Source organism: Callospermophilus lateralis, chromosome 13, assembly GCF_048772815.1.
Source record: "Callospermophilus lateralis isolate mCalLat2 chromosome 13, mCalLat2.hap1, whole genome shotgun sequence".
NCBI lineage: Eukaryota > Metazoa > Chordata > Mammalia > Rodentia > Sciuridae > Callospermophilus > Callospermophilus lateralis.
Window position 1 is genome coordinate 79,687,805 of NC_135317.1, and position 22,998 is coordinate 79,710,802.

The 22,998-nt window shown below is 57.1% G+C and overlaps 1 protein-coding gene across 1 annotated transcript; it reads right to left on the bottom strand.

Annotated features, from left to right (window-relative positions):
• Positions 1-524: 524 nt before the first annotated feature.
• On the bottom strand, positions 525-17,762 carry LOC143412110 (receptor-type tyrosine-protein phosphatase V-like). Its single transcript, XM_076872926.1, is given in 33 exon segments — positions 525-584; positions 794-929; positions 1,194-1,357; positions 1,463-1,579; positions 1,706-1,834; positions 1,983-2,059; positions 2,132-2,210; positions 2,291-2,378; positions 2,536-2,603; positions 2,914-3,049; positions 3,155-3,315; positions 3,844-3,966; positions 4,607-4,741; positions 5,944-6,020; positions 6,126-6,216; positions 6,380-6,473; positions 7,708-7,755; positions 7,912-8,038; positions 8,906-8,973; positions 9,430-9,640; positions 9,864-10,004; positions 10,326-10,607; positions 10,915-11,181; positions 11,407-11,670; positions 12,386-12,658; positions 13,611-13,883; positions 14,033-14,278; positions 14,379-14,633; positions 15,997-16,260; positions 16,438-16,707; positions 16,903-17,166; positions 17,322-17,370; positions 17,706-17,762. Coding segments are annotated over 33 exon segments (5,094 nt in total).
• Positions 17,763-22,998: the final 5,236 nt, after the last annotated feature.

Genomic DNA, 22,998 nt, shown 5'->3' on the forward strand with positions numbered 1-22,998 from the left:
AATGGGACTGTCAAACCTCTACCCTGGAAAGGAGCCGGCAGAGACTCTAGCAGGTAAAGGCTAGGGTTGGCAGGAGAAGGAAGGTCAGGAACCAGACAAATCCTACTTCATTCAGGGCAGGTGGAGGGGGAGGGGGTGCAATGAATTCCAACGAATCCTGGGCTGAGCACCACAGGATGCTAGTGGTGAAGAGATGAAGTGTGAGGAGACCGGGAAACTGGGAACCTGGAGGAGTGGGGAGTAGAAGAGCTTCGGGGCAAAAACCAACAGCTTACTGGCTACATCTCCAAGGCTCAGCCGGACCCCAGGCCTCACCCCCCACCCCTGCTCCATGTTTGCCAACAAGGCCTTGTGTTGAGCCCACGTCAGGGGATGGACGGACAGAATGCTCAGCTCAGGCTTGACTACAGGCCTTTATTCAACAACTCTGTTGCTTCACAACCAGGCGCCCAGGGAAACCAGGCCTAGGTCATCTTGCGGGGACTGGTCCTCCATGGCTGGAAGGGCACAGGCTGCTTTTGGACTCAGGTCATCCCATTCATCAGTGCACTATTCAGACAGTTGTAGAGGTAGATATACTGCTCCTAGGGATAGAGATAAACAAAGAGGCTCAAACCTGATACAGAAAGGTCAGTCCCCTGTGTCCCCTAACCCCTAGGGCTCCATCTGGGCCAGTAGAGTGGTCCATAGCGCCACCTGGTGGTGACATGCATGGTGCCGCCTAGAGGCAGCCTGTGGCTGGGACAGAACCCTCCCAGTGCCTTCCCACATCTGAGCCTGTGCTGCCTCTCACCAGCGTCGGGGTCATGAGCCCACAGGCCTGTGACTGCTGCAGGGCCACGTTAAAAACATCCACAGTGCTTTCAGTCTCTGCCTGCTGCAGTAACTGCTCCATGGCCAGGAAGATGCCCAGCTGGGTCATGCCCTTGCTGCAATCGACTTAGAGTTGGATGGGGTAGCTGGAGGGGAAGGCAGGGGAGCGGGGATGGAGGGCACATGGAGAAACCAAACTGGGGTCCAGAGACTGGGAAAGACCCTAGGTATTTTGGTCAACTGGGCCGAGGCAGAGAGGGGACAAATCCCTGTCATGTCACCGAGGACAGGGCAAGGTACCGAGTAGACAGGGACATTGGAAGACTATGTCATTTAGACCCATGACCCAAGCTGGACTCAGTAAGATGTGTCCACAGCACCTGGAGTGGCTAAGCAGTGTGCTCGGCTTCTTGCTTTTGCCCCGGGAGCAGCACTGACCCACAGCAGCCAGGAAGGGCAGCAGGGTGGTGGCGGGCAGCTCGTGGCCAGGCTCCCAGCATGGTAGCTGCAGCTGCTGCACCTGCCTCTCCTTCCTGCTCTCCCCCTGGGCAAAGACACGGTCAGCACTGGTACCCAGGAGGGCAGAGGGAAGCCAGGACTCTTCCCAACCCTAGCCCAGCACCCCATGCCCCATGGCCTCCACACCTACATGTGTAACCCTGAAGAGAGTACAGGGCCAGCCAGCTGTGTTGCTCTCGGCCACCCAGTGCACTGTCACCATGTCTGTAATGATGGGCTGCTTCTCCGATGGCCAGAACTCCTGTGGCTGGGACCAAATGAGGGCTGCTCAGGCAGCTTCCTGAAGTCTTCACACACGTTCTGGTCACACACATTCCCTGAGCTCTGCCCCAACTCTTGCAGCCACCCATCCTCTGTTCTTGTGCCCCCTCACCTTCTCCTGGGTCTCAGATGAGCACAGGGAGACCAGCACAAGGGCCCCATGCTCCCACACCAGATCCCAGAGTTCCTCTGGCCCCGCAGGGCCTGTCAGCACCACGTGGTCACAGCCAGAAGGCCCACCCTGCAGAGCACGGCCAATTGGTTCTTATGGGCTGAGGCATCCCCTGCCCATCCCACGGCTCTAGGAGACGCCAAAGCCCCGTCCCCAGGCTGGGAAGCACAAATGGTCAGAGAGGGCAAGCAATGGGCCAGCAGGACCAGCATCTCACAGGGAAGAGCCAGGCTTCCGGCATGTCGTCAGAAGGGCTTTCCTCCACCAGAGAAAACTGCACCTGAGAACGATCATCTGCAGGAAGACGGTGAGGGTGAGGTGGCCTCTGCCCTCACTCCCCGCCCCAGGGCTCCCACTGAGACTCACAGGAGACAGTGCTGTCCTGCTGGTAGCCAGGAGGGGAGGTTGAAGAGCTGGCCTCATCCTTAATGGCCTGCAGGAGGAGCTGGGCGGAGACAGGCACTCTGAGGCTGGGCAAGGGAATGCCACCCTTGCCTGTCCCCCACGCCCTGGCCTGAAGTGTACCTGGTATTCTTTCAAGAAGCCAGCATTGCCATTGGCCGCCCTCCGGGCAAATGCCTGGGCAAAGTTCCTCACTGAGATGGGCCTGCACCTGTGGGTGGGGGGGGAGTGGGGAGAAGGCACTACGGGTTCCCCGGCTCTTGCTTCCACAATTCCTGGCTGTACCCATGACAGGAGCTGGAACCTGTTGGTGGGAAGGCACAGGGAACCACACCCCATCGGCCAGGGCCCAGGGGAGCTGGACTTACTCAGAGGTGTCAGAGGGTCCTTCCAGAATCCTGTCCATGATGCAACTGTGCAGGAAGACGTACTGGCTCTGGCAGAGGGGGAGAGCATCAGGCCTCTGGACAGGTATGGGCCAGCAGGGAGGCCATCCAGGCCCCAACCCCCGCACGAGGCAGGGATGTTAGCAGGGTAGACAAGAGAGCCATTTTGGAACCTTCCCATATGTCCCACGGTGTCAAAGCTGGCAGGAGCCTGTCTCTCCTTCCCTTTTACAGGAAGGACCCCAGGGTCCTTTATAGTTCCCTATGAGCTCCTCCTCCTGGTCTCTCCAGGCCTGTGGACCCTTCCCACCCACGCCCTTGCAGGCTGCGCTGCCTAGCCCAGCGCGCTGAGGCCCTCACCGGGGTCTGGATCATGAGGGGCCGGTGCAGCCGCAGCGCGTACACAGCATTGAACACGTCTACCATCTGCTCCTCCTCCAGCTGCTGCAGCAGCCTCGACAGGGCCACGAAGGTGCCTGTCCGGCCCACACCCGCACTGTGGAAATAGCCCCCGTGTCCTCAGCTCTCCCCAGAGTCCCAGAGCCCTGCCCCCCCCCTCTGGACCAGGCGGCACCCCCCCAGCACTCCCACCTCCCCTCACCTGCAGTGTACCAGGATGGGCCCCGTGCCCTGGGTGACCCTTGCCTGCTCCCGAACCAGTTCCACAAATGTGAGCAGGGAGCCGGGGGCCTCGGGGATGCTGTGGTCGGGCCAGGTGGTGAACTGCATCTGCTTGATCCTCCGTTGTTTTTGCTGGATTTCCTGAGGAGCGGGTGGGCCAGAGCAGGGACTTTGCTATTGCTCCTTGTCTTCCTAACCCCAGGGCCCTGTTCTCAGCCCTGAAACATCATTACCAGCTCCGAGGGCAGAAGCGTGGTAGTTATGTCCTCCCACCCGAGTAGATGCTTCCTGAGTGCTTGGGTCCTCTTGTAGCCTCCGGCATTATCTCTGCCTACCGAGGGTGCCCAGGCAGCAGGGTGATTCTAGTCTCTGGCTTTCTTGTCCCAGGAGGTCATAGACTTACCAAGGGTCAGAGTAAGCAGCGAGTCCTGAGCTGCCTGTGGCGTGGATCTCTTCTCACTTGGATCTCTCTTGACCTCACCAAGTGACCCCTGCCCTCACCTCCTCTGCCTCTCTTCCCCTTCTTGAACCACCTATTCCCCTGGTGGTAGCCAAGTGCTGTGATACTTAGAAGAAAGGGGTCCATGGGGGCCCAGGAACTGGGGTGCCTTCTCATTGAGTCTCAGCTCTGAGCCCACCCGGCCCTGCCCCGCCACCTGGGGCCCTCACATGCTGCAGTTGGAATTCCCTCTTGGTCCACTCATGCTCGGACTCCTCAGCCAGGAGGTGGATGGTAATGTGACCGTGGGTAACAGGGCTGGAGTTGGCTGGCCAGTAGTGTTCACACAGCACCTAGGGACAGAGGGTGGAGAGGGGATAAGATGGCTGTGGGCTCCGCCCGGTACTGCCACCCCCCGCTTCACTGATTCCCAACCTTCCCTATCCATCTCTTTGGTCCCTTGCCACCCTGATGAGGCCACCTCCTCCAGAAACTCCCCTCCCCCAGCTGGGCTCCAGCACCCTTACCCCTGGACCTTCATAGGACCCTGAGGACTCTGAGAGAGCTTTGGGCTCTGTTGAGAAAGTGAACAGCTCCTGGACCTGGGAGCCTTCTGCCCTTCCTCAAGCTCAGTAGCCTCTCTGTCTCAGGGTGCTACACTGAGCAGGGTACAGAGGCAGCACACCCTAGGCTTATAGAGGACAGGAGGCAGGCTGCCCTACGTCCCCATTCCCCTCCTAACCCCTTCCCCCTTCTCACCCAGAGCAAGAAGCCAGTGGAAACTGAGTCAAGCTGGGAGTTTGCATACCTGGATCAGCCCTGTACCTCCCCATCCTAGGCAACCCTGGGGACCCCACCATCCGCCAGGCCTGATTGGCCTCTCTCCCGTCTATTGGACCCACCCTGATAGAGGCTAGCCCAAGAGGACCGTTTCTGCAAGGAGGGTGTGTGCCACCTGGTGGCCATTCTGTGAACCTGCAGGGCCACGCTCACCCTCCCATTCTCCATGCCCACGGTCAGCATGACAATGATGTGGACATGCTGCTCCCACACCAGGCGCCAAAAGTCCTCCAGCGTTTTCTTGAGCGGTCCCTGGGTGGCGATGAATTCTTGCGGGTGGGTGTAGCCCTAAGGTGTGGGGTGAAGGGCAGGAACATGTGACATCTTGGTCCCCACCAAATAACAGCTTTCGATGGGACCATGTGTAACCTCCAGGAATGAGGACCCTGTGTACATGTGTAAGCACACGAACATGTTGAACTTCAGGAGCTCAAACCAGCAGGGGCTACTTTGGAGACACCACCACCCACTCACACCCTACCCCAAAGGAGAGAGAACAGCCTACAACAAAGTCACCAGACACTGAGTGCCAGAACAGTCTACCCAGCCCACCCTTCTTACAAGCCCTGGAGTGACCTTCCCAAAGCCAAATTCTACCTTTCTTCCATACCCACAAGCCTTCCATGTGTCCCCATTGCCCACCAAAGAGAATCCAAAGCCCTTGGTCTAAGGATCAAGATTGTCCTTAATCCTGCCCAATCTCCCTTTCCCATCTCCCTGTACCTGACACGCCCAGGCCACCCCGCCTTAAATTAGCACCACCAACACACATACACACACACACACACACACACACACACACACACACACACGCTGCCTGTGTGTTCCTGCCTGGCTGTTCTCTGAATGTTCTTCCAGCCAGAATGACCTTCCCTCTTTTTCTTCTTCTTTTTTTTTTTAATATCTTTATTTCATTTTATTGTTTATTTATTTATTTATTTATTTATTTCTGTGGTGCTGAGGATTGAACCCAGGGCCTCGTAAGTGCTTGGCGAGTGCTCTACAGCTGCGCCATAACCCCAGCCCGACTTTACCTCTTTTTGCTCTTATCAAAATTCTATTCAACCTTCCAGAGAGTGAATTCCCCCTCCTCTAAGAAGCCTTTCTTGATTTGCTTCCTCAGGTGGACCAAATTTTTTTCTTTTTCCATGTGCCCTAACAAGCACTATGCTTGTTCCCCTATTCCAGCACTTCTCACGCTGTGTGGTAGAGGTCACACATATACACACACTCACACACACACACACACACACAACACCTGTGCTCCTTCAAAGGCTTGCAGATGGCTAACTCTACTGTGCCTCTAGTGGGCCCAGCATAGAGCCTGACATGCAGTAGACCCTCAAAAAAAATACCTGCTGCATGTCCTTAAAGAACAAGCTAGTGATCTTCCTGGAAAACTGCTACAACTAGGGAAGGACAATAAATCCTGCAAAGCAACCCATGTCCCAAACAGATGCACCCACGATGGCCCCGCAGATGGTCCTTACTGGGATGAAGTTGGCATTGATGTAGTCGGAATGGGGCTCTCCCTCTAGCGGGGTCAGCCTGACTCTGGAGTGGTCATCTGCAGAGAGGAAAAGCTGTTTATTCAGGGACCCGGCACATGCAGCCTCCTCCCCAGGCCAAACCCTTGCCTCTGCCATGTCCTCAGCCTGCCCCCAGCACTCACATGGGAGCACATGCGGGTAACGGTTCTTGGTGGTGTTGGCAGGGTGTTCAGCCTCCAGTCTGGGCTGCTCCCTGCCCACCTCCTTCAGCTCCTGCAGAGATGAGGGGCAGGCACTGGATGATGAAACCCATCATCTCCCCGCACAACAGAAGCAGGCAGGGGTGCCGAGTGGGACATCGGGAGGCAGGCCCCCCACCAGCCTCAATGCCCCAGGGTCCTCCCTCCCCTGAGGCTGAGGGCAATGCAGGTCTTACCTCAAACTCCTGAAAGAAAGCCTCATGTGCATGGGCACTCTTGGCCTCAAAGCTCTGGCGGAAGCTGTGGATAGGGATGGGCCGGTGGGTCCGCCTGGTGGGAGAAGAATGGAGTGAGCCCCCAGTCTTGGGCGTGCAGTCCTGCTTTCCCTCCCCGGGTGACAGAAATAGAACTGGCTGCACAGTCTGACTACAGGGCGCAGGGGGGCCTGGTGGAATTGTAGACCCTGAGCTCTGCCCCAGGTGTAGAGCAGCCTTTCCAGAAAGTTCCTCCAATGCTCAGCCTGGGCTGCAAACTCCCAGTGTGGAAATTTGGGAAAAGGGAATGGAAGGGGAGGGGGCAGGGGACAGAAACTACACATGAATGCACACGAGTCTTTTAGACACCCTTGCAGGCCCTGAAGAGGGATCTGTACACAGCCAGTGCTCAACTAATGCCAATCCAACAGGAAGTCAATATGAAGAGAAGAGATTCGACCTGACATGATCTACATGGTCAGTCAGAAAGCGGGTAAGGACTGGAGTAGATAAATGTGATGGTTAATTTGTCAATGTGGTTGGGCCACAGTGCCCAGCCATTGGGTCAAAGGTAATTCTGGATATTGCTGTGAAGGTGTGTTGTTTTTTTAAATAAATACACATGTAAATTGGCTGACTTTGAATAAAGCAGATTACTCCTCCAAATGTGGATGACCTTATCCAACCAGCTGAAGATCTCATAGAACAAAGAATGACATCCCCTGAGTGAGAAGCCACTCTCCCAGGTGGCCACTGCTGGCCTCCCTGGGTCTGTCCTGCTGACCTACCCCGTAAGATTTTGGTTTTTGCTTTGTTTTTGTTTGTTGTTTGTTTGTTATTTGGTGTTTGGTGCTGGGGGTTGAACCCAGAGTTGCCTTACCACTGAGCTAGACCCTAGTCTTTTTTTTATATTTTCAGACAGGGTCTTCCTAGCTGCCCAGGTTGGACTTGAACCTGAAAAACTCTCGCCTCAGCTTCCCCAGGCACTGGGATTACAGGTATGAGCTACCCACCCTTGGCCAGGTTTTAGACCCACCAAGCCTCCACAATCACATGAGCTGATTTTTTAAATAAATCTCTCTCTCTCTTAAACCGCCCTCCCCAGCCGCACCCCTCCACCCCCACCCCCCACCTTGGTCCTATTTTCCTGGAAAGCCCTGACTCAGCGAGTCTGGAGGAAAAGGAAGAAGAGGGCACAAATGGGAGTCTAGCAGAGACTTGGAGCCCCTGTCTGGGGTGAAACAGAGGAGCAGGCTGCCTGGGTGGCCCTGGCATGTCACCATTCCCCCATCATTGGGAAGCGTACTCACCGTAGGCTGTAGGGCATCAGCTCATGGGAAAACCCATCCTTTTCTGCCCTGAAGAAGGGAGAGAGAGGAAGAGAGAGAGATTGAGGGATTACATCGGGAAGCTGCACGTGATGTGGTGCATGTGGGAAGCAGCCCCAGGCCCAGGCCCTGGTGGCCCTCGCTGGTCACAGAGTTCTTCCAGGCCCCGCCTTCCCTTCTGCTCACCTCTGTCCCTTTGCCCGCCGCCGGCACAGCAGGCCCAGCACAGCACAGATAGTGAGAGCACAGCCCGCCACCGTGCCCACCATGACTAGCAGGGGCACTTTCATTGGGGAGATGCTGGCCCGGGGCTCTGCAGAAGGAAGGATGGAACGTGGCAGCCTTGTCCCACTGACACTGCAGGACTGTGCCAGTCTTTCCTGGACTTGGGGCTGTCAAGTGGAACATGCAGTGACAATTTTCTATAATCCTGGAAGTCCCTGATGCCAAACCAAGGCCAGAGCTGGCTGTCTTAAAAAATAGGATGCCCAGCAAGCCAGCCCGGGGGAAAAAACCAAAGACCCTACTCCCGCTGCCTGCACCCTATAAAGCATCTTGCTGCACCTTCTAGAACCACACTGTCCTATGAGGGTATTGAGCCCTCCTTGCTGTGTGGCTGCTCCAATGTAGACTGGCCCAATGTGTGGGATGTGCAGGGGAGTTTAAAGGCACAGTAAGAAAAAAGAATGTAAAATATCTGAGTAATTTTGTTATTGACAAATTGAAACAATATTATTTGAGATATTTTGGCTTGTAGTAAATGTTACTAAAATTAATTGTATCTCTTTTTACTTTTTTAACGTAGTTACTAGGAGATTCTAAGTGATGCTGGTATCAGTGGCTCATCTTGTGTTCCTATGGGAAAATGCCATTCTAGGACGTCGGTGGCCCAGGAGCAGCCGGCTGCAGAGGGACAGTGCAGGACAGTGCTGTTGTTGTTGACAGCAGCCAACCACCTCCATGCACCTGCCTCCTTCCACCTGCTCCCAGGTCACCCAGGCCATGTCTGGAGCCCACTGCACTTGATTGGCTCTGGGTCTCCAGTTCTGCTAAGCACCACGGGATCTCCCAAGAACCTAAGCTCAGTCCCTCCCCACAGATTGAGGATGAGCCTCCAGCGGGGTCCTTGCACTCCCCCTCTTCAGGGTCCCGCTGGAGCCCCAGCCAGGTGCCCACCTACCTGAGAAGGCTGAGAAGGAGATAGTAGTGTCCTGAGGGCCGAACCTGGTAAAGGCAGCAATACTGAACCTGGGACAGAGAAGCAGGACTTTCTATTGGGGAGGGGCAGGGAAATGAGGTAAAATCCCTCCCAGGAAACGAGGCCAGGAGCAGTGGATTGTTCAGATAGGGAGAGCTTCCTCCCTCCTGCCACCTGGAGTCCTAAAGCAGGCTGTCTCCCACCACTCTTCCATCCTCCTCATCCTGTTTGTTTCAAGAGCAAAAAGCAGCTCTAGAAACAGGCATCTGGATATCCTTGGAATTGCCCTGGCGACCCAAACCCAATCCATCCCCCATTTCTTTTTGGAAAAAGACCCCTATAATGGATGGGTGTTCCCTTCTTTTCCTGGCCTACCAGGAAACCCATCAAAAGAGCTGTTGATCCTCTTTGCAGAGATCTGTGTTTGAAAGACTATGTAAACAACCCATAAATGAAACTTACACAGGTTTCTTCCCCCGCCCCAACCCCGCAGACTTAGCTCTCACCTGTACTGGGAGCTTGGTTTGAGTGGCCCATTACATATCTCCTGGGTCTGGCCACAGTCCTCTGTACCCATGGGCACTGTCCAGGAGCTCGGCACAGCCCAGGGTCCTGGGTAGAAGGGGTTGGGGAGCAAGATGGCCAGGTAGGAGTCGTATCCTCTATAGTAGTGGTCGTACCACGTGTGGTTGATGGCTTCCCGGGGAGGGCGGGCCACTGGGGAAGGAATGTGGAAGGTGCAGAGGAAAGTGGGCAGAGGGTTGGAGCCTGGCTCCCTACCACAAGGGGACTACCCCATTTCTCCAGCTTGCTCCCCACTCAAAACCAACCTCAACCCTATCCTGAGATAGTTCATCTTACCAGCCTCGATCCCTGGACCTTCCTACCCACTGCTAGGTAATACCAGGGTCTCCCAACCCCTCCTAAGCACAAGACTCACGTGACATGTTGGTGGTGGCAACGACACCATACCACTGAATCTGTCCATCATCCTTGCCAAACATGCCTGGTGTGATCTTCACCCCCATTCCTGTCTCAGGCTCCAGCTTGGGGGCCACAGCCAACTCTGGGGGATGCCAGACTGAGGATGGAGAGGAGGGAAGCGAGGCCTTGACTAGGCATGAAACCACCAGTCTATAGGGGTAATGACCATGCCTCACTGTCCCCAGCACTTCCTGCCACCCCTGCCAACAAACGGCTTATGGATACAATCAAATATGGAGTGGAAGACAGTGGGTGCCACTGCGTGAGGCTTAAGATCAGAGCGAGAGGAAACTATTGGGGCCTGGGGACAGGGAGAGCCCTAGGCAGCCAGGCCAGCCAAGTGACAACCCTAGCTGGGCAGTGGTAGGGGGGGACCATGGAAGCAGAGGTGGCACCAGAGGCGATGGAAAGTGCCTACCCTCCGCAGAAGTGGCGCACACCAGGGTGACCGCCCGACTCCACAGCCCGTTCCTGCCCAGCGTGGTGAGGCTGAGGCGGTAGGAAGTGGCAGGCTCCAGGCGGGGCAACAGCAGCGCGTCCTCGGAGGTGTTGGCCCGGAACACGAGGTGAGCGCTCCCTCCCGCAGCCAGCTGCTCCGCCACCACCAGACAGGCGTCCACGTCCCCAGCAGGCATCGTCCAGTTCAGGACCAGGTGGGCGGCCTCAGTCTGGCACCTCACGTCCTCCACGGGGCCAGGCTCTGTGGGAACCAAGGGCTCTGCATTGTGTGGGTGTCCGTGTCCCCCAAGAGGGTGGCATCTGGGTGGGGGCTGCCAAAATCAGCAGGCACGAAGGGTCTGGACATTTATGCTTGTGGAAAGGGACCTCAGCCACATGGAGAGACAACTTGTCTTCATCCCTGCCTAATTGGATATGGGGCATAACCCAAGGCAGAGGTGGTCACAATAGCCACCAGAAGGAGCAAGTAGCTCCAAGAGATGGGCAATGGACTGGATTGGACCTGCTGGTCAGGGCACTTCACCCTCCCCCAGCAGGCAGCCACTTACCAACTGGCAGTACCACAGGGTGAGTGGAGGCCTGGAGAGGGCCCGCCTGGCACAGCACTGACAGGGAGAGGTTGCGTCCCGGGGTGAGACCCCTCAGCACGAGGCGGGCTTGGCCTAGTTCCAGGGGCTCCTTCCAGGAGAGGTGCCCAGCTTCTGAGAGTTGAGCATGGCAGGTTCCCTGCCCCAAGGGGCTGCTGACCCAGGCCAGGTTGACCACAGCACTGCCCGCCTGCATGGACACCAACAACTCACTGGGCATGAGCGGGCCTGTGGAGGGAAGGAGAGTGAGCAGGCCAATCAGGCCCCATGGCCTAGTCCTGAGAGACCCCTGAATGATGCCTGGACTCACTGACCCCATGCAGGGGCCTTCTGTGTAGAGGTGGGAAGTGGGACTGATAGACAGCTAATGTGCCACTGAGGGAGGAGCAGGGGGTCTCAGAGGCAGCCCTGCCCTCCTCTCCTCTGTCGCTGACCTTCCCAGGCTCCACTTACAGGTCCAACCAGAGACATTGGCTGCTGCGGTGCGAAGAGGCCCAGCCCATGAGGCAACCTCCACCTCGTACTTAGTGCCCGGAGTCAGAGACGAGAGGCTTGTGCCGTTCACCTCAGCTCCCACGAAGCCAGTGGCTACACGGGTACCTCCTTGGTATGCGGTCACTTGGTAGCTGTCCCAGTTCCCAGAAGCATGGACCCAGGATGCCTGGAGCTTGGTGGGGCCTTCACTGGTCACATTGACCAGAAGAGGGGCAAGAGGAGCTGCAGGGAGCACAAGGTATGGGGAGATGGACAGGAAAGAAGCAAAGAATCTAAGTCAAGTATCTGGCTTCTCCTGCCCCAGAAGTTTCCTCTCTGCTTGGCTCAATTAAGGAACAACCAAGAACCAAGATACAGGTTCAGGGCATCGGGATCATGACTCTCCTCTGAAGCAGGGCCTGCCATTTGTCCCAGGTGGCAGGGTACAAGCTCAGCTGGGCTGGAGAGCTGAATTAATCAATACCCTCCCTGCGGCCACCCCCTCAGTCAGAGGCAGACTGGGCTGCGTGACAGTTGACTCACGGGCCTTTGCCTAGTCCCCGCAGAAAGGGCTTTTAAAGACCCTTACGTGGATGGACAGGTGGGTGTGTAGGGACCCAGTCAGTGCCCTTCTACCCTCAGAGCCTGAGCCCAGGATTTGGAGTCACTTGAGTCCAGCCCAGTCACTTTGTCAAAGTTCCTCTTTATAGTTGGGGACACTGAGGCTCAGGGAGGGCTGAGCTTACTCTCGGGGTGGAGCCCCAGCTAGAACTCAGGTCTCCTGACTCCCAGGCCAGACTTCCCTCCAGCTCCTCCCAGCCTGCCTGAGGTCTCACCCTTCTTGGGAGGAATCTAAAGACAGGGATGGCGGCCCTCATGGAAGAAGGAAGACTGGGGCGGGCGGGGAGGGAGAGCCCCAAGGGTAGAGGCAGGGGAGGACCACACCGGGGGCACTCACGGGTCCATGCTGTGGCATTGGCACTGCTGCTCTCCTCTGGACCACGCAGGGTGGCCACCTGCACCAGGAACTTGGAGCCTGGGGACAGCTGGGCCCAGGAAAAGTTCTGGGCCTCTGGGGCCAGGGTCTCCTCGCTTTTCAGAGCTAGGGGCCCCAGGCTGTAAAGCCGCAGCCGGAAGCCATCCCTGCCACCTGGTGGGGGACTCCAAGAAGCCCTCAGAGCCGGAGGCTGGGCAGCAAAGCCCAGGTTCAAGTTGGCAGGAGGAACAGGGACTGAGAGGACAAGAAGAAAGAGATTTGAAATCATCAGAATCCAACCCCTCTCTTTCCCCAAACAAGCTCCCGAGCATCCCATCCTAAAACTCCAATTTCACAGGGCTCAAAGCCTGTTCTTTTTCTTCCTAGAAAAACCTCTTGCAAAGACACCTGTGCCCTCTCCACACCCTGGCTCCAGGGGAGGTGTCTGGTTCACTCTGCTTCTGCCAGTGCCCAGCTCCACACCCAGGCTCTCCCATGCCTCAGAGTCTTTGTTCTCCAGCGTATCCACGGACGCTCAGTTCCAGCAAGGTCTCAGTCTGTCTGTCTGTCTGTCTGTCCGTCTCTGACCTGTGGGCCTTGGTACATGCTTAGCTTCCTGCTAAAGTCCTCCGCCCCTCCTACCCAGCCCCTCAGGCCTCTCAGCTCACTCTCCTCTGGGAACCTTGTCCTGACTCCTGAAGCAAGTGTCCCTTCTCTGAGTCCAGAAGTCAGATGGTACCACATAAAATTCCCAATAGTCGCCATTTGAGCCTATAAAAATGTAGTTTTGTATGGTTTGAGTTAATATAGCATGCATATTCCTACCAACACATTTACATTTATAATTCAGCCTATAAAACTACGTGCATTATAGACATATACGCCATCTGTCAATTGTCCTTTCTAGACTGTTTTGTTCCCAATGCTTAGCCTCAGCACCTAAATCCATATCTAGGAAATGGGAGATGTTAATCAAATGTTGATTTACGGAAGGATGGCAGGGTGGTGGGTGATAAAAGGGTGTGTGATGGGTGAGTGGCTAGCTGACCAAATGGTAGGAGGTAGGAAACATTTGCAAATAGATTCAGGGAAGGCCTGCCTTTGACCAGTGGCAATAATATGACATACAGAAGGCCCGGGGGCAAAGGAAACCAGGCCCCCAGCTGCCACCCTGGGCTGGCCTCCCAGAGGCTAAGCTGGAACTCACGGGTACAGGAGTGAATCCTTTGGATGCTGGAGCTGATGTTCCCTGCCCAGGCCCATACTGACACTGTGTAGCAGAAGCCAGGGACCAGACCCTTCAGAGTCACACTGGAACTATCTGGGCCCAAATCAAGGTTTCCCAGTGACCTCTGGCTACCCTCCTGGTGCCAAGTGACCTTGTAGCCATCCCACTACCCTGGTGCCAAGGCCCAGCCAATAATCAGGTCAGATGGGCTGTTCTTGCTGATGACCTCCAGTGACTGTGGTGTCAGGGGACCTGAAAGGTGTTGGGGAGGGAGTCATATGTGTCACTGGCCCTGTGATGCCTCCTGCACAACTCTCATGAGCCACTCCCCTACCTGACTTCCCTCGCCAAGCCAAGACCTCCCGGCCCCAGTCCCAGGGGACACAGCAGCTGGCACTCACTTGTGCGGCCCATGAGGCTCTGGGTGATGACTCCCAGGGATGAGGCAATATCCACACGGTACTGTGCCCCAGGGACCAGGCCATAGAAGGTGACATGGGTGGCACCAGAGGGCACAGAGATGTTTCCTAGGAGGCCTGGGGCATCATTGGCATAGAGCAGTGCCCGCCGCCCAGACTCCCTGCTGGCTTCCAACCCTTCCAGCTGCAACTTGGCCCCATGGTCCTTCCTGGGCTGGTCTGTAGAATCTGGAGAGGAGGCCGGTCGCAGAGAATGAGGATCCACCTGCCTCTTGAAGCAAATGGCTCTGGGCAGGACCCCATCCTTATTCCCCCAATCCAGACTCACCATCAAGCCAGGCACTGGCCTGGGCCCAGGCATCATAGGGTCCAGCCAGAACCTTCAGCTCTAGAGCATAGTGTCCTGAGGGGAGGGGCCCTGGGAATGTAGCATTGCAGGCCTCAGGGCCCAGAGAGGTATTCTTCTCCACGGGCCCGCTTAACTTCAGCACATAGCCATCCCGGGCACCCAGCCCTGCCTTCCAGCTTGCCCAGAGCTGGGGGGGCACAGGAGTCAGCACCAGGTCCAGTGGGGCAGAGGGATCTGCAGAGATAGGGGCAAATACTCCTGAAGACCTAAGCAGTGGGTGAGAAAAGCCCCACTCTCTCTGTACCAGCTGCATTCTATACACCCTGGGCCTCATCTCATCCAGATGTTGGCAGCTCCATTTGCCACAATCTGGATGAATACCAGGATCTGGCAGCTACCATCTGGCCATGGACAGCAATAACAGCAAAATAAGAACACATCATATGATCCATTGTGTGTCTGCCAGCACAGTCCTGAGGCCTCTGCACACAGAACCTCACACTCAATCCTCTTGACACTAGGAGGAGGATACTCACTACCTTTAAAAGATATAAAAACTGTGCGGGGGGGGGGGGTGCGGGGAGGGGCTGGGGTTGTGGCTCAGTGGTAGAACACTCGCCTAGCACATGCAATGCCCTGGGTTCAATCCTCAGCACCACATAAAAATAAATAAAATAAAGGCATTGTGTCCAACTACAACTAAAAAAATAAATATTTAAAAAAAAAAAAAAAAGAAAGAAACTGCACTGGGGATATAGCTCAGTGGTAGAGCATTTGCCTAGCATGCACAGGACTCTGGGTTTAATCCCAAACATGCATAAATATATAAATACATAAATAAGTAAACAAACAGACATGAACTGGGCATGGGGGCACAGGTTTGTAATCCCAGCTATTTGGGAGGCTGAGGCAGGAGGATTGCAAGTTCAAGGCCAGCTTTGGCAGCTTAGAGATAGCTTAGCTTGTCTCAAAATAAAAATTTAAAAATGCTGGGGGTGGTAGAGCTACTCAGTGGTAGAGCACTTGCTTAGCATGCACAAGGCCCTGAGTTTGATCCCCAGGACTGTAAAATAAACTGAAAAATAAATAAAGCTTAAAGCACAGAGAAGGTGAGGAAGTCGTCCAGAGATGTGCAGCCAGCAGGCAGCAGAAACAAAACTCAGAATCCAGGCAACCTGGTTCCCCTACTCTTCACCAAGGCGCAACAGCGCCTCTCAGAGAGCAAATGAGGCGTGCTGCCCAGGGTGAGGTCAGCTCTTACACACTGTGACCTTGGGTGCTTTCTCTCTCTTCAGCTTAGTTCTCTCTGTGGTAATACGGGGTAAGGAGACCTACATATAGCTTCATGGAGGACTAAATAAAACTACACATAGAAAGTGCCGAGCACAGAGCCCACCCCAGAGGGGCTCAACTGATGATAACTGTTACTTCCACTGCCATTGTCTCAGGTGGGCACTGACCACCAGTCAACAGGACAGGTGCAGGCTCCAAGCCTCCCAATTCCCAGCTCCCCTGCCAGCTGTACTCTGGCTACTTGACCCGAGGAGATGAACTGAGCACTCTCTGCTATATCCCCCCCAACCCCCCAGGTACTCACAGGTGCACTCAGTGGCACTGGGCCCCGTGGCCTGATGAGGCCCAGCAGCAGCACTAAGTGTCAATTCATAGGCTGTGCCCGGAGACAGGTGGAGGAAGGTGTGATTGGAGACGCCACGTGTGACCACTACAGTCAGATTGGAGCCACCTAGGAGGTCTTTGAGCACTAGGTGGAGCCAGGCAGCCCCCTCAGAGCTGTTCCAGGAGGCTTGCAGGGCACAGGTGTCCAGGGCATGCAGCACCAGGTGACCTGGAGGCACGGGTTCTGGAGGAAGGACAGTAGAGCAAAGCCAGGCTTGAGGAAGGATCCCAGAGCGAGATGCTGGCGCCAGCTTGGGCACTAGGGGTCCCAGAGGCCCAGCCACACTGGGGCCTACCAGGCATTGGACTGTTATTCCCAGACTGGCTGCCACACGGGGCCTCACCCAGGTGCCCACCTCACCTGTCCACTGGTGCATGCTGGTCTTCGCTTGGAGATTGCCAGCCCAGGTGGTAACCTCCAAAACATACTCGCTACCTGGCAAGAGGTTGCCAAAATTGTAGGACGAGGTTTCCGGGGACACAGAGACATTATGTGCCACTGTATGGGATTCCAGGTGGTAGAGGAGAAGTTGATAACCATCCTGCTCCCCCGGGGCATCTTCCCACGAGGCCTCCAGGCTGGCTGGGCTCCCAGAGCCATGGAGCTGCAGTCCATGGACAATTGATGGGGCTGCATCAGAGGAGGAAAGAAAGGGCTTGTGGTGTTTCTGCTTGAAAGTGCTTCTAAATGGGTCCCTGTGCCAGACTGGGTCCTGTGAGAAGTTGTCTCTTTTGGGTTCCTGTCCCCAGCCAGCCCTCCAGGGCAGCCACCTCCTGTTTCCACCCCAGGAAAGGACCCCGCCCCCTCAGCCTGGAGGTCCCATACCAGTGCGGGCTATGAGGGTGATGGTGACATTCTCTCCACAGGGTTGCAGGGCAGTCACTTCCAGCTGGTAGAGACTCCCTGGCACCAGGTTCTGGAACTCAAAGCTGGATTTATTGGTGTGGGCCTGGAGCTGCTGCCCATCAGGAGAGCTCAGGCTTGTGAGGTGGAGAACATGTCCAAGCCCACCTGGCTGGGTAGGCGCCCAGCTCAGAAGGAGGCTGGGAGGGCTGCCCTGACTGCTGATGTTCACGCTCAGGGGTGGACCTGGGGAAAGGGGTACACTCAGAGTCTCCCGGCACCCTTAGGCCCCAAGGAAGGAGGGAAGGCAGAAAGCGGGGGACAAGGCCCCATGTGGAAAAATCATCCCTTCGCCCTCCCACCTTGCCCCCAGAGCCCCCTCCTACACCACAGACACCTACCTCTACCCTCCCCATCTGGCCTCCCTTCCAAGACGTGGCATGGATCTTCCTGTAGAAAGGAGAGGAGAGGAGATGGGCAGAGGCCTCCAGATCGATGGCCTCTGGGAAAGCTAGTGGGGGACAGAGCCGGGATCAGAGAGCAGGCTCCCCACCTGTCTGACACCCCCCTACACACTGCAGAGGGGCATCCCCTGGAGACTCGCCCAAGGTCTGGGAGGCAGCCTGGCAGCTGGAGTGATCTCCATGCTGGCCCGAGTGGGAAGGAGTAGCCTTCCTCCTCGCCTAATGCAGACCAGCTGTGGGCTCTGCCGAGAGGTGGAGGCCTGGACGTGCCCTGGACAACAGGGGCCCACTTGCTGGGTGTGCCCCCCATGCCCGCTTTACCTCAGCCAGAAAGCCCGGGAGCCAGAGGAGCAGGACGAACAGGACTGGGGGCCTCATCCCAAGGATGTCTGCAGAGGAAAGTTTGGGAGGCTGCAGGAGGAGGAGCCACGCCCCCACCAAGCCCTTCCCTGCCCTGCTGGCGGGCGGGCAAGGGCAGAATTTCAAGCAGACAGCAGCAAAGAGCAAGGGGCTGTCTCCAACCAGAGCCCGACCCCACCCCGCCCAGTTGGGGCAAGGCTCTGTGAGGGGAAGGAGGCTGGTTCCAGGCCCAGAAGGTGGAAGAGATCTGTAACTCTCAGACAGTAGCCGAACCCACCTCCCTGCTGGGTCTCTCCCTCCTCCAGCCCACCTCCAGCAGCTGCTCCCAGAGAGGAGAATGTCCTGTGCTCTCAGGAATGACCGAGTAACAACCCTGCAAATGGTCACACGCAGCCGAGACAGCTAACTTCCCCTCTCTCTGACCCTGCAAGAGGGGCCGTGTCCCTTGACTCCCTCATATGTGCGTGAGATTAATAGGATATTTGTGCTTCTGTGGGGATAGAGGGGAGGTCCTGGTCACATGGTGTGGGTGTATGTTCCTGTGCTCTGCGTGGATGGGTCAGCTGAGTCCCTTTCTGGGCACCCGGGTAGCACTATGCTGTACTGGACAGAGGCCCAGAAGCTCATCCTTTAAGCCCTGAGTCTCTGTGACAGTGGATCCAGAGCTCACCTGGCCCTTGGGATCATCATTCCACTGCCCAGATGAGGAAGCTAAAGTTCAGAAAGGGGCAGAGTCCAGCCCAGGGATCCACAGGTACGAGGAAAGAAGCTGGACTTGAACCTGGGACGTCTGACTACGTACAGCAGAGATGGCAAACCTGGTTCCTAGCCCCCCGATCGCTCTTCTTCACTTGGAAGGACGAGAGTCCCTGGGGTCCTCTCCTGAATTCCCTTACCTCTGGCAGCCATGCCCACCCTGGCTCCCCTGCCCCTCCCGGCCCCGCAGAGTCCCGGCTGCGCCTGCCTGAGACCTGGCCTAGAAAAATCTGGCACTCGTGCTCCCTTCACCCTGCCTAGAGCCAGCTGCTCACCTGGCACCGCTCACCCAGGTGCTCCCACGCCAAGTGCCAAGTCAGCTCGGGTGGGAGGGAAGGGAGCAGAGGAGAGGCGCTGGGCCCCAGGAAGAGCCCAGGACTCTGCAAGCCCAGGAGGGGGTGTGCAGAAAGCAGCCGGTACCGAGACTCCAACAGCAAGGCATCTTCTGAGCCGGGGGTCAGACTCCCCTGGGCCTGCCCCGGCAGGGAGGACAGGCCTGTACCAAAGCCCAGCACCTGGGGCTGCACCCCCCCTCCACCCAGCCCCAAACCTCAGAGCCGCCCACCCGGCCCTGGACAGGGGCCTGGAAACTCAGTACTGCAGACTCATCAGATTTTCCAGGCTGTGTTTGTGTGCATGTGTGCATGTGTGTGTGTGTGTGTGTGTGTGTGTGTGTGTACATATGCACACGTGTATTCTTTCAGAAGAGGTGGGGGTGGGGGCCTAGCAACTAGGGAAACTGACGAGAAAGGGGAAAGGTCCCCGTCCCGCTCTGGCCAAGAGGTGGGGCAACCCCTTACCCTGGTCCTTTCCCCATCTCACCTCACCTGGGGACACCTTACTCTGTTCTTTTAGCAGAGTCCCAATCAGCAGCCACAGACAGGAGAGATGGTGGGGTAGAAACATCCTAATTCAGAATCTAAGGAGATAGAGCAGGACATTGGGGGGGGTGGTTCCAAAGTCCCCACCAAAGAGAGGCCCGTTGGGGACAGCCCTGACTCTGAAGCTAAAGAGAACCTTGAGAAGGCACTTTACCACAGTAGGCCCAGCTGCCAGCCCCCAACCCAGCCAGGGGCAGCTTTGGGAGGGGAGGGGGGCTCCAGAGAGAGTACAGAAAGTTTCTGACAGATAAGAATCAGCACCACCTACCCCCAAGACCAAGCCTCTCCATTCAGCAAAAAAGAACCACAGGGCTGTACCTCTTCCCCAACAGCCACCCCCACAGACAAACCCACATCCTCTCCCTAGAGAACCCCGAGGGTCCTCCCAAGGTCTCAAGGCACCTTACCGGTTCATTCTGGAAAGAGTCAGTCAAGAGGCAGAAGAGGGCCAGTGGCAGGTCCTGCTGTCTGGGCTCCCAAATGTGAATTGGCCTTGTCTCTCCCTGCAGCTGTCCCAGGCAGCTCTTCCGGCCCCTCCTCTGCTCTCCCACAACCCGAAGCCAGGCCTTGGGCATCCCCCACGCTGGAGGCAAGATAATCACCAGGCAGGAGAGGACAAGTCGCCCACTGTCCCTCCCACGTTCTGGGGAAGGTCGCCGGGGAAGGGGGAGGCCTAGGTGCAGCTGTGGAGAGACAGCAGGGGCTGGGGGCCTGGGCAGGGGTGTGCCCCAACGGCGTGTGTTCAAGTGTGCACACGTGTATCAGGAGGGAGCTCACGCCTGTCTGAATGGACACACGGGGGTGGGGGGGGGGTCCAGAAACAACACCCAGGAGAGCCCCTGGGAGGAACGGGCCACGCTGTAGAGCAGATGTCCATTTCTCTGACTCTGAGCTTGGAGTCAGGGAGGGACTTTCCTCTGCCTGCCAGGGTCCCAGTGACAGGAGAGGAATTGGGGTCTTTCCTGGAACTCCCAGCAGGCTGGCCCTGGTTTCCTCCATGCTGAGCTGGTCCTCTCAGCCAGGATGAAGGGTATGGAAAAGTTCCCTGTACCAGCAGGGCACTCAGTGGTAGCAGGAGGGAAACGGGGTTGGAGTGGGCCATGGCATTTGAGGTGGCTGGCACAGAGGGGCAGCCTGGGACATGCCCTGTGGGCCTCCCCGGAGGCTAGCCCAGGGGGCCGCCCAGCACTCCTCTGCCCCACTCACCGTGTGCCTGGTGTATCCCTGCCTCCCGCTCCAAGACCTCGTTGTCTGTCTCCCCAACGCCGCCAGGACAGGCCTGGGCCCGCCGAGTCAGGGCAGAACAAGTCGGCTTCCTCAGGAAGAGCCACCTAGGATCCAAGGGCTTGTCCAGAGAGGAGCTAGTAGGGCAGCTAAGGAGAAGAGCAGGACAGGTGTGAGGCCCAGCAGTCCTGGCCCCCAGCAGCTGACCCTTCCCCAAGATGCCCCCTTGGATTTTACAGAGCAGGGGTTTCTGGGAGTTGCTGGTGTATCCCGTCCCCCAGCGGCTCTCACACTGAGCATGGGAGTCCGGTGCACAGCCCCAGGAATCAGGAGTGACTGGAGGAGACAGACTGGAGAGCCAAGTGGTAACTGTGTGTGCAGCCAGAGGGACCACAAGTCTCAGATGGGACGAGACACGTGTCCTCGCCCTGCATCAGCCCCTCCCCGGCCTGGCCCGAGAGCCTGGCCAGTTCCTCCCTGTCCTCTCTGGCTGCTATGAGCGACTCCCGCAGAGCCTCCCCTGAGCTGCGCTGGCACCTTCTCCCTGGAGGATGTAAGGCTGGTGAGGGGCAAGGCACAGCCTCCATGGCCTCCCCCACGCAGCTCTCCCCCACCCAGTGTGGCTCCCTGGCCCACTTCCCTCGCCAGCTTCTCTTGCTTCTGCTGACTCCTGAGCTCTCCTGTGAACAAAAGCACTTCACAGGTCTCCCTTCATCTGCCCACATGGGGTTATTATCCCTATTATCATCCCCCTGGGAAGGGAGGAAGCTGAGGAGGAGTCGGAGGCACAGGGAGCCTTAGTAACTTGCCCAAGGTCACACAGCACTGGGCCATAGTTTACTCATGACATGCAGGTCTTCTGGCGCCCAGTTATTAGTATACACATTCTCCGGAGCAGAAGGTAGCAGGAAACTCAATCCCAACCCAGGAAGACAAATAAGAAATCTCAGTGATGAAATTTGGAGAGCCACCCGGGAGAGCTCCACCCCAGGCATGGGAAGGGAGAGTCACTTTAGGAGCCTCAAGATGGGGCAAAACTCACACTGGGCGGGGGGGCGGGTGGAGGACGGCGCAGAGGGTGGACTAGGTTCCCAGGCCAGGCTGGGGAGGGCCTGGGGCAGCATCTTGTCCATCAGAGGCTTGTGGTTGGGTCTCGAGCCACATGCTCCATGGATGTCCAGGCGTTTCTAAGCAAAGGGGGAGAGAGGGAGTGGGTAGGAGGCCAGAGTGATTCTCCCCTCCACCTCCCAAAGGAAACTGGGAGGGCCCAGGGATCTTGCTCAATGTCCAGCATTACACCCACCCCTTATATCAACCCCCTTCCTCATCTCCAGGCTCCTGGCTTCCTTGAAACACTTGGACCTCTGCTGGCCCTAGCCTCTGAGGGGTCAGGGGTGTGCTCACAGCCAACAGGGCTCAGGCATGGAAACCCGGGGGCACTGGGCAAACCAGTGGAGGGGAGACTTGGCCCACTTCCTCCTCCCCCACCCCTGTGGTATCCTAGCTTCCTGTTCTTGATCATAATCAACAGTCGGCCCAGAGCGGGGGCCCTCTTTCCAAGCCCCTCCTGCCCCCTCCTTTACTCCAGGGCCCACAGCACTGACCAGTAGAAACACTGACCCACATGGGGAGGTCAAGGCAGAGGCCAGCCTCAGATCATTGCCCACAGCGACCTAGGGATTCCCAGGTTCCTGCTCCTGCCACCTCGCCTGGCCCTGCAGCCAGATACTTCCCAGCTCCACCTAGCCCCCTTCCTTGGGTGACCCCCACCCTGAATTCTTAGAGGAACACCGACTATAGGGTAGATGGACCCAGGATCAGTTAGCCAAGGAGAGGCTCAGAAAAGAGTCTTCACCTCCTAAGGGCAAAGGAAGGTAGCAGGAGGCCTCCTGAGCCCAAAGGGTCACTCTTGTTCTTCACCTCAAACGTTCTCCTGCGAGGGTCAGCTGAAGCCCCCCGCCGCCCCCTGTGTGCCCTCCCCTGGGCCTATTGTACATCATGTCTTCTTTGCTGTCACCGTTTGACAGCTGAATCAGAGAAGTGGGAGGAAGAGAGGGAATGCGGAGGGAGCGTGCTGGGGCCAGGAAGGATGTTGGGAATGTTACAAGGTCTAAGGAGACACAGCAGCATGAACCGCGGGGCGGCTGGGCTGCAGGCCACCATGGGCCGGCCAGAGGAGTCAGGCAGGGGCGGAGGGCCCTGGCGTCTTGGACTTGGGGGCTGCTCCCCAAGCCCCAGGCACGTAGGTGCCCCAATCGTGAAGAGGACATGGGAGTCCCCTGGCAGGAGGGCCAGAGCCTGTCGACGATTCGTAAGTCTTCTGAAAGGATGTCAGGTTCTGGGAGGAGGCCCAGAGGGGGCAGGGGACCTAGGGGAAGCCCCAGACTCTCCTC